The sequence below is a fragment of the Portunus trituberculatus genome, chromosome 25, assembly GCF_017591435.1.
Source record: "Portunus trituberculatus isolate SZX2019 chromosome 25, ASM1759143v1, whole genome shotgun sequence".
In the NCBI taxonomy this organism is placed as follows: domain Eukaryota; kingdom Metazoa; phylum Arthropoda; class Malacostraca; order Decapoda; family Portunidae; genus Portunus; species Portunus trituberculatus.
In genome coordinates this window covers 4,585,621-4,600,403 of record NC_059279.1, presented here as the reverse complement: position 1 = coordinate 4,600,403, position 14,783 = coordinate 4,585,621, and the positions used below count along the sequence as shown (strand labels likewise).

Genomic DNA, 14,783 nt, shown 5'->3' with positions numbered 1-14,783 from the left:
CTCTGAGCTCGTCAGAGACTGCAGCAGATCAAACAGTGAACAGTGAACAGTGAACACACACAGCATAAGGTTAGGTATTGGCAGCTATGACTTGGCATCTCTGAGTCCATGAAACTGTGTCATGCATTGCTTATATTCATTTTAAGTGAATTGGTTCCATCATGACACCTCCATCACTATAGCACTATATTGCACATCTGTTGCTACATGGACACACTTCCTCTTTCTTTCTTACTTGTGGTTACCAGTCTTAACTTACTGAGCTCCTTTCATTCTCTCCAATCCACTTCATACAGTCTTGATTCAGCTTCCCTTATTAATGACAGTGTTCCATTAATACATCTAGCAATATTTCTACATTTAATATCAAACACATTACAGTAAGTAGTTGTACCTTTCATGGGCATTTAGAGGTTATAAGAAAAAGTTAAATGAGGATTCCATGAAAAGATTATGTTCCACTTGGGCAAAGACACAGCATTATTTGAAAGCACACACACTCACACTCACACTCACACACACACTTATTAAATCAATGTTAACTAATGTAACTCTTATTGTATTTTAATACCTTGAACTCGTGTCAAATCCGCATGACACATCCTGTTGTCTGGCTGAGATATGTGCCTCACTTCACACTTAATTCCAAATATCACATCATGTATAACAATTCATCAGGTGGGTCATTTGTCTGTCTGTCAGCCATCTGCAGGGAGCCTCGTAGGGCCAAATTTTGTGCAGCAGACCACTGGGCACACTATTCCTTATTACGCATTCACATCAAAGTTTCCTTCATAGTAGCATTACAGTCCAATGCACTTTGCTAACACAAGGATAGAGCAAAAATATATGCAAGACAACAGAGGAAATTCTAAACCAACTCAGAGGGAATGTTCTACTTGTCACCATACTCATCAGATCCTTAATTTCCTTTTACACTGCAATGCATAAGTACATAAGTAGATACATGTGAGTTTTGCTTTTTCACTGTCACAGCCACAGAAAGTGGAGGTTTGGCAAGAATCTATGTTATGCTACATATAGGCTAAGGAATTGAGTACATTTACATACATGCTTAGAAAAAATTGGTCCCAACACCACACTGTACTTTGCACAACAGAAATCAGAGGTTTCCTGTAGCCAAGTTGCAAAAATAAAGGTAATACCCCAAGCATTTCTCACATATAGCATTTCTCACATATAATTGCAAATTAAAGCTTAAAACATCCTCAGGACAAACTCCCACATATAACCTGAGCAGGAAAGACTTGAAGCACCAGAAGAACACTCAACATAAGTACACAAATGGCAGCACATTGATATATTGTAAAATGCCACTTGCCACTGGTTTGTAGAGAGACAGACACAGCATTCCATGAAATTCCTACATGAACTGATGAGTCACACATTCATATGAACACAAGAGAAAGAAAGGAAGCAGAATGAAAACAATCTCAATACAAAGACAGTTCATGTGGAATGGAGTTGTAATGATCACTGTGTGGAGGCAGGAATGTAGAGGGCATGTAAAGGCAGGGGCACCGGGGCAGAGGTCACCACACTGGCCCGTGCCAGCTCGGTCATGGTAGCTGCATCCAGAACCACCAAGAATGCTGCTTTCTCATCCTGAGAATCAGTACCCAGGAATAAGATCACTCCATCATCCTCATCCTGCAGTGAAGAGAAAAGAATAATGTTACCAGTAAATTTAATCCTCGAATAAGAAAAACTACAAGTACAACATTCAAAACTCATGCAAGCACTCAAGTACTACTGTAATCTGTGTGCATTTGTGTGTGTAATTCACCACTTTTGCCTGCTGGTCACCCAAACAGCCTTCCCCATTACGGAGCGACCTCAGAGCTCATAGACCGATCTTCAGGTAGGACTGAGACCACAACACACTCTACACATCGAGAAGCGACGCCCCAACCCCTCAAGTTATATCCCGTACCTACTTGTTGCTAGGTGTTCACTTTAGGGCTACACATTAAGAGGCTTGCCCATTTGCCTCACCATGCCCAGGACTTGAACCCAGGCCTTTACAGTAGTGAGCCAAGTGTGCTAATCATTACACTGTGGTGTGTGTGTGTGTGTGTGTGTGTGTGTGTGTGTGTGTGTGTGTGTGTGTGTGTGTGTGTGTGTGTGTGTGTGTGTATACATGACAGTAATGTTGGTTTGCCTCAATGAGAGCATTACTCACCACAGCACCAGGTCTTGCCACAAACTGAGGACTGCTACAGTACAGCTTGTCTTCAGTGAATTTGTGAGTCTCACCTGAGCTCAGATTCACCTTCATCACCTGAAATAAAAAGAGAACATGTTAAACTACTTCATTTATTGACTATAAAGAATAAATGTTTTGATGATGCATTATATTTTGTAACACAACAGAATCCTGTCCCTGAACATTAATTACATGTAGTATTTTGGTTTGCAATGTACTGACACCAGCAGAAGATTGCAGACTTGTTTCTCTTTACAGGAGTGTTATTTGATGCTCCAGCAATGTGGTTTATTATAACTGTGTGTACTATCTGATTATTACTATCTGTTCACTGTTTCATGAGAATGGGAAATAAATCAGTAAAATGCAAAACTGAAAAGCAAAAATATTAATTAGCGATAGTTATATTAACATGGGAGGATTTATGAAGGAAAATAGCAGCAAAAACCACTTATACAATAGTATTGGAGTATCTTAGGAATATCCATAATTATTTATAACAATCAAATAAAAAAAAGTGAAGAGGTGAGAGAAGCACAAGGTGGTGAAGCCAAAGACACGTACAAATCCCTTGTCGCTTCCCTCAGGATCGGGTCCCATCGCCCACAGGAAGTTGTACTTGCTGCCGCAATACTTGGGGTTGATGCACGGGTTCTCAAAGGGCACCTCACACAGCTTCTCACTCTTTAGTGTGACCTGTTTAATCATATGAATAATAACACAATATACTTATACAAGAAGTCAACCTTATTTTGGTATAAAAGATATGTAAGCTACAATCCAAGATTAATACACATTTTTTTTCTATGTAATTTTTATATATTAAATATATTGATTTTAATGTTAAAGCTAATGATGATAACTCATGCATAAAGAAGGAAAACGAGAAGTGTAAGTCACCTCTTGTCCAGACCAGGCAGCAGTGCAGGAGGTGCCCTGCAGTGTTATGAGTGTCTCCTTGCCCTTAGCATTGAGCGGAACCACCAGTCGGTGCAGTGTTGACCGAAAACTGCTCAAAAACTCCTCAGTGTTGTTCCCTCGCTGTTCCTGCAGGTGAGGCTCATGTCACAATGCATCAGATAGGTGATAGGTGAAGGAAGGCAAAGATAGGGAGTGTCTTCCTTTCACACACACACACACACACACACACACACACACACACACACACACACACACACACACACACACACCATACCCTGAGTGTCTTGATATAGAGGTGGTGCAGCAGAGTGGAGTCTTTGTACGTGGGGATGTCCAGCACAATGTGTTCACCATCCTCGTAGGCGTTGGCCACGTGCATGAAGAAGAAAGGCTCTGTTACATAGCGAGTCTTGACGAGCTTCCAGGTTTTCTTGTCAATGACGTGGATGAGTACCTAGAGAAAGGACAGGATGAGCAAAAAACAGTGATGAAACAGGTCCAACACACATCCTCCACAGATTGAGATAGAGGAAAGTACACAAGAGAGCATGTAATCCCTTGCTTTTACAAATATTTTACACAGAAACATTAAAATCAATGAAGTAGAGAATAATAGAGAACACCATCACTCACTCATGGAAACACTGAACAGACATAGCTGTGCAAAATCGTTATTATTTCACTAGATGACTCATACAAGCAAGAGGTGAAGTGTGCTGGTTGGGGAAGCATGAGGAATAACAACAAGCAGACCTGGACACTCACTGGTTCGTTGTGCCATTTGAGGCCTGAGATGAAAGGAGCATTGGTCACAATGTCACTCAGCAGCTCTGAGAGGGAGACTGCCAGGGGCTGTTCGATCAGTACCATATAGTTGTCGGTCAAGGTCATACTGTGCATGTAGGCAGGGGACATCTTCCAACGCGCTGGCACGGAAGTCATCACCTTTCCTTGCTTCAAGTTACCTGCATGTGTCATGAACATTAGTGATCCATGCATGGTGAGCTGCAACAAAATTTATCTAGTTTTCAATGAGCAGCATTCAGGCAAAGATGAAACCTCACCATCTGGAGGAAACTTGACAATGCAGTACTTGGGGCCAGTCACCCCAACACCCTGGCCCACTGTGTACACTCCATCGCTGGTCAGGATGGGGTGTGGGGTCTGGGTCATCAGACCATACTTCTTGTTGAGGTTTACCTGGAAGCAGTGCAATTAATTTGGGAAACTGATATAAATGACACCATTTGCTCATGTTACACGCATAATGATGACCCTAATAAAAGTGTGTTGGGTCCATTCACATAATTCATGACTCTCATTTCAAGTAAGTTTCTTTTAGTTTCATTTTAGATTCTTATATAAAGGCTTTGTCAGTGTCGAACTTCATCCCATGTCAAGAGCTAAATTCTGAGCAGTTACCAGCAAACTTCACTCATTTCTTTATCTTAAAGCATCTTGTGTGACATGTTGCAAGACCCCAGACAAGTGTTGCAGCATCGCCACGCTACCACTACAACACTGCAGGGAACACTCACCCGATCCTTCACCTCTAGAGTGGCAGGATTGATCTCCAGCAAGAAGGGCGTCTCACACATGGCAAAGTAGCGCCCTCCAAAGTCAGCCACTGTCACCAAAGCATTATCAGAGAACATTTTCTCTGGGTCCATTGCCTCCAAAAGTCTGTTGGAGAAAAATAAAGATACAACAAAAATATGAATGTTGTTGTTTTATTAAATATGTGCATGAAGTGATGTAGTAACGTGAGCGACTGCAAAGGAGATGACTTGTGACATACTCATTGAATTAGAATCTGTTCAGTATTATGTTACCCTTCTACCATTCCTGACAGAGATGCACATCTTGGTGCAATATTTCGTATATATCACCTAGATGGGAAAAAATGCATAGACGTAATGGTCACTGGATGGAAGGAAATCGAATTTAGGTAACCACTCCTCTGACTTAAACATAGTGAAGTTCTTATCTCCCACCTGGAGAACACTCCTTTGGTGGAAGGGCCAGGTGTGCCAAACTCTGCCTTGGTGATGGCCCCGGCTGCTTGGTTCTGCTCAAATGTCTTGGAGCGCACATAGCGGTTGTTGTACATCACTTTTCCATCAGAAATTTCGAATCTGGGGAGGAAAATGTGCTGAGGTGTCCTATAAACATCTATTTCTATAGGTATCACATAAGAACATAAGAAAAGGGAAGCTGCAAGAAGCTATCAGACCTACACGTGGCAGGCAGTCCCTATCTAAGTGTTGAAAACTTACCTCTGCAATAGAGCTGCAGAGTCGAAGGCATGATTGTATTCCTGCTCCCCCACTTTAGTGAGGCCTGGCCCATTGCATAAGAGCTGTCCCTTCAGCCACTCCGGCAGCGTACCTGGCGAGATGAAGGTGCATCATGGGAGGGGCGTGATAGAGACAGTAAGGATCATGGATTCAATATTAGTTTGATTACGGAGCTGATCGTTATACAAGTGTCTTCTACCATAGGCGAGTTGTGTTTCTCCCTCTAGACCACCGCCACGCTAACTATAGCTAGTCTCGACACTTACAGCCATTTAATCAAGCTATAAGAAGCTTAAGTGTTGACCTAAAATTTGAAAACGTACACTTACGTGTGTAGCCTATCTATGTGTAGTGTGAATGAGGTTGTATAAGGCTTATGAGTAAAAACTCTTAAATGTCCTAGTTATGTGACATGTTGCTACAGCCCCACAACCACTGGCTGGCGCGGTGATTCCAGCTGTGATCCAGTGAGATCGTTGAAGGATGGCAGGAATAATGAATGGCAGAGTTCATGTCCTGTCTCAGAATGCGGGATAGGTAGCACACTGTCTTTGTTGCCAAAAGGTGTGTCATGACAAAAATGTTAAAGAAGATATTATAACTAAGGAAACACGTTTTCACTTTGCATTAAGTTCACTGCATGTTTCATTAAAATATAAGACCAGAAATAATATCACTGGGTTTTTATTCACAAATTAAGCTGATACGACATTAGATAAATATAATTTCTTAGTGAGGGAAAGCACGGCATACGAGTGTCACGTACCTCAGCTACAAAGGACTCACCCGTGAGCTGGCAAGGCGCAGGATCCGGGGTCTCCTTGTCACAGTTCCGACACATCACCGAATAGTCATAACCGTCGCCGCGGTTCTCCACGTCGGTCGACCTGCAAGAAACAGGGAGTCATGGCTCTGTGCAGCAAACATATTCCGTGAAAAATCATCAAAGTCCTATTGAGTGCTGTCCCTAATGAATTACTGAGAACCATCGTAAAAAAAAAAATCAATTACATCATCCATCTTAACTCGACTTGCCACCGCCTGAACACCGATCATTTTGACAAACGAGCGCCAGAGAGTGTGCGAAGTTGTAGGGTGTTTGAAAGACATCTATTGGCCACTGAATATTTGATGCAGAAACAAAGACACTAGGATACTTGTAGAGGGGAAGGAGAGGCCGTAAGAGATACTGAATGTTTGTAAGGCAACACAACTCTAATTACGACTCAGAAACCTTCTACAGGAAATATTTTTTCTTCCTTTCTTTCATCCTTCTAAGTGCAAGATGTGATGTTTTCCACAGAGACTAAACTACGACGTAGAAAAAGAAAAATGAAAAAAAAAGTGACCAAGAGAAAAGAGGACGTCTAGTTTACCCCTTGTCACGGTCACATGAGTCTGAGAGTAGGTGAGTCATTTATACTGCTCTCTCTCTCTCTCTCTCTCTCTCTCTCTCTCTCTCTCTGCTCTCTCTCTCTCTCTCTCTCTCTCTCTCTCAACAACAACAATAATAATAATAGTGATAATAATGATAATAATCTCTCTCTCTCTCTCTCTCTCTCTCTCTCTCTCTCTCTCTCTCTCTCTCTCTCTCTCTCTCTCTCTCTCTCAACAACAACAATAACAATAATGATAATGATAATAATAATAATAATAATGATAATAATAATAATGATAATAATAATAATAATAATAATAATAATAATAACAATAATAATAGATATAACAACAGTGATGATGGTAATAGCAATAGGAAAACACCCTTTGATCTTTTAACCCCTTCAGTACTGGAGCGCATTTCTATCTTGAGTTTTGGGTGTGATTAGACGATTTTATTGACATTAGGAAGGGTCTATGGAGGTCAAAAGATTAATGATCACAGTCTTTACTATTTTAATCCCTATATGATTTTCTGAAGTTATATAAAACCATCAAATAGTAACCAGATGAATAGAAAATGCGTCATGATATTGAAGAGGTTAAATTCCCAGTGACACTGATATGACACTGTCGAGCTTGGTGACCTCATGCAGTAATTTGTATCACAAAATAGGTGAACGTGATTGATTCTAAAGCATGTCTTCAAATACACCTGGAGTTTTCTATATCGTCGTCATTATTTATTCTTCTTGATTTTTTTCATCCTCTCTCTCTCTCTCTCTCTCTCTCTCTCTCTCTCTCTCTCTCTCTCTCTCTCTCTCTCTCTCTCTCTCCTTTTCTCCTAAAGGGGTGAATCGATTGCTCTCCTCAGATGTTCTCAGAAAGCAGCGGGTCAGCAGAAGGAGGTTGCGACGTAATGCTAGCTATATAAGACGCTGAATTCTGGAACTCCCTGCCTGGTTCTCTATTTCCTCCTACCCATGACATGGATTTTTTCACGAAGAAGGTTTCATGACACTTCTCTGTGTTTGGTCATTTCTTTAGTTTTTACGTTAAGGATTGGCTCCTCACTGAGTCTTAGTTTTTTTAAACATTTTATTACACTTGGCAAAGCCTCTCTGACGTAGAAAGAAACTGTCAATAGTCTTTATTCTTTTTCCCTGAACGTGACTCATTGGTAATAAGAAACGTGAAAATGCGATTCTTAATTGTATAGTGTGCATTTCAATCATAAATAAATCTAAATCCAGAAATGAGAAAAGTGCAAATTATGTATTCGGCAAACCACACACACACACATAAGCCGAGTCATTTTTTAGTCACAAGGCAACCGAGGATATATCGGATGAGGCGTGGCTGGTTGAGGCTACGCCGTATTCCTATAACCTACTGGCTGACAACCACTCAGACTCTACCCTGGAGTGACTGGTGTAAGAGCACACACATAAAGATGGTATCGTGTTACACTGCTACACAACGATTGCCCAAGGCACTCGTCAGCTCCTTCACATATTCCTTTCTGTCATTTCTACTGTCACTCATGTCTGGTCTCATTATTTCCATTATTACGGCCAGTCCTTAGTTACAAGCGTTTGTTTATCACTATAGCCAGGGTTTCATTCGCTTGGAAATCTCAACTTAAGCCTGTAATAGAGATTAAAGGAGAAAGTCAGCGATGTAGCCAGGTAGAAGCCATTTACTTCACACCACGTAGAGCACCTTGCCAATCCTGCATCTCGATGAGTTATGTTCAGATTAACTAAATTGAACACTTTCTTATCTCTTCGTTTTTTATTCATTTATTTTCAAACAAACATTTTTAATAAGACTTCCATCTTGTCCTGAGCTTTTTTTTCTGTATCTTAATTTCTCTTACTTTTAATAGAAAGCTGATGAGGTGAACTTAACATTTTATCTTAAAGGGCAATGTGTTTGAAGCGAGCTTATGTAATTCGTGGAGCTTATTTTTTCCCCTTTGGTCAGACTTTTTCAGATTTGGAGATAAAAAAAAAATCCAAAGAAAAAAGTATGTTTCATAAGTCCTCACCGTAACCCTAGCGGCAACCCTGAGTCATGGAGAAAAAACTGATAACCTGATTTTGAAAGAGGAAGGAACCTGCCGTGCGTCTTACATAGCGGTTTGATTCACGCTGACTGTCCTGCCATGCAAATGACTTGTAATTCTGGGTGAAGGAGAAGATGACAAACAAGGTTTTCTTTTAACACGGTCCTATATACTCTACGATGCGTTCTTCATGTTCTCTTTTTTACTTGTATTTTTTTTTTTTTTATGTAAGAAGGGAAAGCTGGCCAAGGGCAACATAAAACAAAAGAAAAGACTCACTTAGTTGCCAGTCCTTTAATAATCACTTTTTTTCTATCAATTTCTATTTGTTCTTTTGGCTTCCTTTCCTTTTTTATTCGAGAAGGACAGAAGGAGACGAGTAAAAAAGAAAGTCAAAAGGAGAACAAATGGAAAACGTAATGAAAAGCAAGGAAGGGATTAATAAACCTGAAAAATCGAACGGAACACATAGAACAGAAGGTGAAGCGGGAGGAATGCTTGGAAAAGTACAGTACGTGTCGAGTGGGTCGCTGGCTGGGATCACGAGGCTCCGCGAGACGAGACGAGACACTAAGAGACCTGAAAGGAACCGGACGAGGGTTTATGGGCTAACTTTCTAAGGGGAAATGGAAGTTATGGGTTGTGCGTGATCTTTCTGCGAGTAGGCAGCTGTACTCGTTTTCTTTTTCCCCGTCAACTTTCCCTACTCCAAGTATACTGTCGATACAGATGATGTAAATAAAAACAAATGTGGCGGAGAGGAGAAACTAAAAGCGTTCTTATCAATGCTTAATTATTTCCTGAGTCTTTACTTTTTGTTCTCTCTTATCTCGGCTTTCACTACTCTCACCTGAATGTTGACGCTGGTTTTGATGTGTTTAGAGAAAAATCGTGGGAGAAAGTTGATGTGAATGCTTGTGTTAGTGATTACAATGATTATGTTCACTTTGTAGTTTCTCATTCTACTCCTAATAGTCTAATTATCAAGTTCAACGATATCATAATAATGGGAGCTTGTGAACTAGTGAAAAGTTTACATTTAGATTTTTCTGTGGTATTTGTGGTCTAATACACTTTCACTATTTAAGAGATTAGAAAAAGGAAGAAATGAAACAGTGCTCAAATAGGAACGTCACGTAGGTACGGTATGACAACAGCGCCCCGCCACATCACACAATGGAAGATGATCGCTGGTGCTATTAAGATACACTTGTGGCTCAATTGTTAGCGATAGTAGCACACCACACGCTAATCCCTTATCATTCCCATCCTCGCGGCCATCTGTACCCTTGCCCTAAATTTGCACTACTCCGCCTCTGATGGACGACTTTTGACTCAATGAAGTAACAAACGCTGTCACCATCACTGCTTTCCAAAGACTCCATTTGAAGATACTTGTGTTTTTAAGAGTATTTTTATGGTTCTTGTGATACATTGACAATATTTCTAGTTTATCAAAAGAAGGAACTATCTTTAAAACCCAGCTAGATGTCTCTGTGGCCTTGCAAAATTGTCGTAGTGAGAGGGAAAGGCGCTTTTTAATATGGACGTTCACCATATTCTGAAATGTTTCTAGGCGCACGTCCTCTACTTTCAATAGACTGTAGATGAAGTGACATAGGTTTATAATGCTATTGTTGTTTTTTTTAGGGAGTGGGATTTGGTGGAAGATCAACAAGATTCCGACGTTATCAATGAAAGAAACGCTTATGAGAACCCGGCTATTTGTCTATGTGGCCTCGGAAAAGTCATGATGAGGGAGGAGAGCGTTTCTGAATACGAGTAAAGTTGATGTGAATGCTTGTATCTTCACTATGTAGTTTTTCTTTCCTTTTACCTCGCGTGAGTGTATTCATAGTTACGTAACATGCTTGAGATTAAATGTATTTCTCATTACTTCATTGGATTTTCTTGGTGTTCTTTGTTTCCATTTTTTTTCTCTTTCCTTGGTCGGTTCCATCCTTTCACCCACACTTTCCTTTCAGTATACTCTCTTTAATCCTCCTTATTTCAGTCTTCCCCCCTTTCTCTCTCTCTCTCTCTCTCTCTCTCTCTCTCTCTCTCTCTCTCTCTCTCTCTCTCTGCAAGGAAGTGTATGTCTGTAGTTTTGTCCGTCTATATGTATGTCTGTTTCGATTAGAATAAATTTAGGAATCATGTTGCTAGTGCCGATTTACTAACAAGCTTTTGAAAGATCACATCCATTTATAGATAAGGATAAAGCCAGTATGGTTTGTAAAAGGACTATAACGTGTAAGACTTCTTGCGCTCATGTCTATATGTTCTTATGCTCGTCTGCTTGTCCCGTCTGTCTGTCTGCCTGTCATTCCTTCGACTTCTATACAAACCTCAGCAGATTGACGCGATTGTTATCATTCCTATCATTATCATCTTGTTTCCGTGTTATCATGTCTGCTTTTACGACGCGTGTGTGTGTGTGTGTGTGTGTGTGTGTGTGTGTGTGTGTGTGTGTGTGTGTGTGTGTGTTAGAAACAATTAAGTTCACAACTCTCTCTCTCTCTCTCTCTCTCTCTCTCTCTCTCTCTCTCTCTCTGACAGTGTATCATTACTTGTCTCTCACATCAGTTTCAACGGAAGTCCCTTGTGAGTGTCTGTCAGGTTATTACAATAGAATGAAATGACTCTCCTCCCTTGAAATGTCTTAGTGAAAGGAACGGTTGTTGAAAGATAAAGTCATCAAAAACGCATCAGCTTTTCTGTTGCCACAAGATAACACACTTCTATCACATCCCAATAAACCCAATATATTATCACTCTTACATACTAATTATCCCGGTATGTCCTTGTCTTCGCATCCGTGGGTAATTATTTCTACATTTTTTTCTCTATCGTCAAGTATGTAAAGGAGTAGCTGACAAGATATTGATTCACCAAGAGTCCTACACTCATCATTGTCACCGCAAGCCACAGTCGCGGCCTCAAGCAGACATCCACTCACCTCAAGTTACCAGATTAGCGGTACCCGTGTAATGCAACAAGTGTCAGGTGAATCCCACGCCGCCAGACTCCATGTGGCATCGCGTGTCAGGACAGGAAGGAGGGAGGGAGAGAGGGAAGGGAGAGAGAAACGGGAGGCAAATCAATAATACAGACGCGGCAGGTTGGTGTAGAGTCTGTGTGGCTGGACGTTCCCTCCCCTTTCTTTTCCACTATATAGTTCCAGCTTTCTCCACCTCCAGGCGAGGAATCCACCGCCTTTGTCTATACAACGCTGCCTGTGTGTGGTGAAGAGCATAGTGCAGTTTTCCATCTACGGTTCATGTAAAGGTGGTACCCGGGAAAGACTGTTAACTTCTGATCAACGTTGCTCTCCCGCCTCAGGGCACGTGCTTGCTTGCCGTGCTGACAAGTGACAACTGTTGACACTTCTTTGCAAGGGTGACTGCTGACACCACCTCCTGCCGGGCGTCAGTAGCGCACACAATACTTACATTGTGGTGGTTGTGCGAGACAGATCTCCTCCGTGCCTGTGCGACGCCTTGCTTCACCGAATGGATCACGATAACTGCCAGTCCGAGGGAGAAATGGCACGCTAAATAACCCAGTGGCGACGACGGCTGGCGGCAGCGGCGGTGGCAGGTCTGGCAGCGCAACACAAGCCTCTCCGCCCTCTCCGCCCTCTCCCCTTCTCACTAGGCAGGCTTGAGTCATTACTGTATGACAATGAATAAGAGTGGGGGAAAAGTATCAACGACCTTACTTTACATAATTGGGAAAATTATAATGGAGTTTTCTCGCCGAGTTACAAGTTTGGGGGTGTAATCCAAGGAACGTTTATGGTCCGTTATGCTCTGCCTCAGAGGACGCGCGCACCAAGGTCACCTCGTTTCCTGTCACCGGGGGCGGCCAGTGTGCAGTGCATCCTGCTTTTCTCCGCCACGTCCATCACTCAGGATCTAGGAGGCTTGGGGACGCATTACCGAAGCAACCGTGACCCATTTACAGCTGTAGTGTTGAGGTAAAAAGGAATAAATAAGAAAAAAGTAAAGTGATAAATTGATGATAAAGTGAATAAATAGATAAATACCTAAAGAATATGTCCCAGAATCTTGAGTTGGTATCTGTGTAATATTTTATCATTTCCTCAGAGAGAGAGAGAGAGAGAGAGAGAGAGAGAGAGAGAGAGAGAGAGAGCGTGGGTGGGGTAACAACCGGTTTGCACCATGCTCTATCTATACCATTCATAATCATGTATTTATTTTATAATTTCATTCGTAACAGTGAAGATCTTTCCTTGCAGCTCTTATTACATCCACTTATTTGTTCCAGCACCACCATCACCACCAGCATTACTACTACTACTACTACTACTACTACTACTACTACTACTACTACTACTACTACTACTACTACTATTATTACTACTACTACTACTACTACCACTATTATCTCTCTCTCTCTCTCTCTCTCTCTCTCTCTCTCTGGAACCTTGAAAATTTTTCATATCACTGTTTTTGTACTTTTTTTTTCCTTTACAAACTTTTTTCCCGCCTACAGCTAACTTTTTTCACATTTACTTCCTCATCTTTTTTCCTCCACATCGCCAATAACATACGTCTGCTCCAAACAGGTTACTATGACACTGATGCTAAACGAAAAACTAATGTAGGTATGTTAACGTGCACGTGTGTGTAAATGAATAAGTTAGTATGCTTGAATTTGTTAAAAAAAAATTACTTTACCATGCTTGTTAACCCCTTCAGCCTTCGGTTGGGTATGATTAGACGATTTTATTTACATTAAGAATGGTCTATGGTGATCACAAGTTTAATGGCCAGTCTTCACTATTCTAATCTCACCGTAAGTTTCTAAAGCTGTATGAAATCACAAAATTGTAACCAGAATGAATAGGGAAACTGTCAAGCTACTGAAGGGGTTAAGCAACGCATGCTATATTGAGCTTCATTGAGGAAAGTTGCAACTAAAAATGCAGACTGTTGACTGGAAATACAAGGGTTACAGAGATAGGAGACCATCTAAATGTTCTTTGTTCCTTTGGCTCATGTTTTTCGCTTGTAATCTTCTCAGAGAGGTGACCTGGGAGCATTTCGTATCAGCAGGAGCCTAAGACCCGTATTAAGAACGCCTGATTACATTCATTTATTTTATTTTCCTGACACTAGTGACTTGTGTCTCTCGCGGCTCCTTGGTTCTGGTGTGAGGCGCGTGACGTGACCTAGCTCTTGACTCATTCATTGACCTTAGCTTGAAGTTTCACGCGCCTTCTATTCAGTACGGCTTCCTAATCTATCCAACGCACACGTGTCTCCTTTCTCTTTTACATGCACCCTTTCTTTGTCACGAGTACCAGTGCAAGCCATAGCAATGAAAGATGGTTTTTCAGCGGTACGGTCTGGGAGGCGGTGGCGTAGTGCTTAAGGTGGTGAGCGTGGGATCGGGCAGACGTCCACGCGTAGGTTCAAATCCCGAGTGGTTTAAAGTTACCTACATATCACCATGATACCCAGGTTCTAGGTGGTTACACTCAAGATGAGCTTGGGTGGTGATATGGGCCCTAATATGGGTACCACTATAAATAAAATTGCCTGCGCCACTAATGGGTGGAAGCTGAACAGCGCTTCCCATACACTCTTCAAGTGTGCCTACAGGCGCTAGAGGCCTTACCGTAAAAAAAAAAAAAAAAAAAAAAACAAGACTGCGAATCCTTACTAAGCGCCTCGTGAACTGCAGTACTATGACTTGCGTTTATTGTGACCTCCTTTCCCTACTGTTGTCGATGCTAGAGTATGGAGTTGATTCATGGAAGTGCAATTGAGTTGACGTGGAAATTTTAATGTGGAATAGGAGTTGTCAGCGAGAACAATGACAACTTCAGTAATATGAGTCATTTGTAGTAACCTAAGACATTCCG

The 14,783-nt window shown here is 41.5% G+C and overlaps 1 protein-coding gene across 2 annotated transcripts; it reads right to left on the bottom strand.

Moving 5' to 3' along the window:
* Positions 1–347: 347 nt before the first annotated feature.
* LOC123508703 (carotenoid isomerooxygenase-like) lies at positions 348–12,505 on the bottom strand. 2 transcript variants are annotated; one of them, XM_045262573.1, is made up of 12 exons: positions 12,343–12,505; positions 6,232–6,332; positions 5,425–5,536; positions 5,143–5,283; positions 4,687–4,831; positions 4,213–4,348; positions 3,914–4,113; positions 3,423–3,602; positions 3,128–3,274; positions 2,792–2,923; positions 2,204–2,302; positions 348–1,671 (listed from the first exon to the last, which is right to left on the bottom strand). In XM_045262573.1, coding segments are annotated over exons 1-12 (1,572 nt in total). In that variant the 5' UTR covers positions 12,345–12,505; the 3' UTR covers positions 348–1,494. The 2 variants fall into 2 exon arrangements, with proteins under 2 accessions (XP_045118508.1, XP_045118509.1); XM_045262574.1 differs by lacking the exon at positions 12,343–12,505 and adding an exon at positions 11,850–12,241.
* Positions 12,506–14,783: the final 2,278 nt, after the last annotated feature.